General features: G+C 29.0%; 1 protein-coding gene across 1 annotated transcript in view; it reads left to right on the forward strand.

Annotated features, from left to right (window-relative positions):
* Positions 1 to 2,605, forward strand: part of NEIL3 (nei endonuclease VIII-like 3 (E. coli)) — a 55,749-nt gene that overhangs the window by 28,205 nt on the left and 24,939 nt on the right. Inside the window, exon 5 of the mRNA XM_008589426.1 lies at positions 1,119 to 1,193. Coding sequence (XP_008587648.1) covers positions 1,119 to 1,193 — 75 coding nt within the window. The remainder of the gene's footprint in view (positions 1 to 1,118; positions 1,194 to 2,605) is intronic.

Raw genomic sequence — 2,605 nt, forward strand, 5'->3', positions numbered from 1 at the left:
GGTTCTGCTCTTTGATACTTGGAACAAGCTAGTTCAATATGGGAATAATGAAACAGAATTGTAACAAGATTGAGCTTTTAAAAATCATTGAGACCTCTTTGGAAAATGTTTTTGAAAAACAAGAGCCCAGGGTACTGTTATCTGTGATGAACTGAAAATTTACTTTTTATCTGTACATGCAGGCAAGCCATTCATCTAGTGAAAGATTATTTATCCATAATGTCTGGGGGTTTAAATATTAATGATATTTCTGAAGTTTATTAGCATCCTAACATGCACAATTATTGAAAAAGTACAGTTTAACATTTCAAGGTGTGATTTAATGTAGTATATAAGATATGATAAAAAATAAATGTTTTAGACATGTGTAGTTTTAAACTTTAAACAATTAAAAAACAGTTTTAATACTTTTAGAATGATTGTGTTGATGAGATGATTTTCATTTTTATAGTTGCTGATAAATTATTTACTATTGTGCATGTATCTCCATTCATATACGTACATCACGGGTAAAACATTAGACAGAGTTTCTTCTGGAGTTACCATTGAAAGTACATGTGCCAAATAATAGTTAATTCTTCAAGAATAATACTGAGATTTATGCCAGACTTTGTCACACAAAAATTCTTCAATAAGATCTGTTTCTGAGTTCTTCCATGTGTTAACAAATACTTTGATATTAATGCATATATATAAATTCATATCTTTTTAAAGCTTGATAATGACCTGATGGTCATCTAGTCCTGTGATTATTTTTTCCTTCCTTCATTTTTTCTTTTTTCTTTTTTTCTCCAAATCCAGCAAGACTTTTCAAGATGGCTAATAGACCGTGCAGGGACTTTGAAGATGTTTGATGCAGAATAAATATTCAATAAATACTTGAATTTGGAATTAAAATTTATAGATAGGAATGATATTTTTTATCAGTAGTAGTATAAATTAAAAATAAAACTACCATTAGTGACATTAAATGTGTATATAAGAAATAGAGTTCTAGAAGATATGCATATATTTTAAATCTATTTACAGTTCTCTTTAACAGAATTGGCAAGTAGTATTAATTTGTTACAGGAATGAGCAAATTATGAAATTATGCTTACTTGTTTTTCTATTTTAAGATTTGTCAGTTAACAGATGAACAGACCCATCACCTTGTGAAAATGATACGTGATTTCAGCATTCTGTTTTATAGGGTAGGTAAGAGCAAAATTTTTCCACTATGTGAAATGTCAGTGGTTTCCTTTTTGATTGCACCAAAAATGTTAAAGCTGTATGTAGCCATCTGTGGTAACAGTATAGGGATACAATAAAGGAGAATGACATTTTATGGGCATAATTGACACCTTGAAATTCTTTGTCATAGGTCAGTCAAACTTGTCTATGTATAATTATATTAAATTATCTTTATACTAAGTTGGGGAGAAGCTATGCTTGCATTTTACTTAGATTCTTGTTCTATTTTGGGATACATAAAAGATGGGAAGGATGGAGAAATAGACCTAATACTTCAGTATAAATAGACCTTAGTTCAGTTAGCCTTTTCCACTTTCTGTGATGTTTAGATTACATAGATAACTTTAATTTTAGTTTCATCACCTATACAATGGGATAATAATATTTCTCTACCACAAAGACTGTTTTGAGAATGAAATAAGTATTTGCTAACATGTAAGTTTGAAAGTTGTATACTGTATATGCATATGTAGAGTTCAGTAAACACATTTTATCTTTCAAACAAGGTATCATAAACACGTCTGTTTTTCCTCCGCAATCCCTTTTCTGTCTTCAGAATTCTTATTTCTACTATGTTCAGAAAGGTAGGTATTATAGCATTCTTCATTAATTGGCCAAAAGTGTTAATGAACTTCTTGCTTTACATACCTGCCTTGAGTAACTGTGGCTATTTTAAAATTATATGTGTTCACTTATTCTTCAAAATAGAAATGACTATAGAACCTGCCCATTTTCTACCCAGATTAAATTGGGCATTTTATACTTTGCTTAAAGTAATATAAATTGTGTAATTTTCAGCTCATACATGGTGAGCCATAATTCTGGGCTTTTAAATTTTCACATTGTTTATGTAAACCCCAAATACTCTCTTTGTGGGAGCTTTAAATGTTTATGAGTAGAATAAAACCATGACAGAAAATATCAAAATATCTTTTGAAATAAAACTTACACCAAAATGGAACATGTTCTCTGCTAGAATGTTATTTGAATTTTTCTTTTCTTTTTTAATAACTCTGTAAGGTTAAAGAAGAAAAATTGTTTTTTCTCAGGATAACAAAGAAGTTGCTTTTGTTAAATTTTGTCCTCTAGAAATAGGTTTTTTGGCTGTTGAAACTGAGTGAGCAGCTCTACAGTTGTAAAAAAAAAAGTCAAATTTAAAGCTTATCTAGTCTTTTTCTTACAACCATGAATTATGTTTAATTTTTAAAAACTGAAAAGCCATAAAAGACATTTTAAAATATAGAACTTTTATATCTCATTTAGATAAGAGGGTAGAGCTATGTAAAGAACAATCTTGAGTACTAATAACTTATAAAATAATGACTTAATTCTTTATACAAATTTTATTTGGCAAATATTACTGAACCTTGCC

The sequence above is a fragment of the Galeopterus variegatus genome, unplaced genomic scaffold (genome assembly GCF_000696425.1).
Source record: "Galeopterus variegatus unplaced genomic scaffold, G_variegatus-3.0.2 Scaffold5432, whole genome shotgun sequence".
In the NCBI taxonomy this organism is placed as follows: Eukaryota; Metazoa; Chordata; class Mammalia; order Dermoptera; family Cynocephalidae; genus Galeopterus; species Galeopterus variegatus.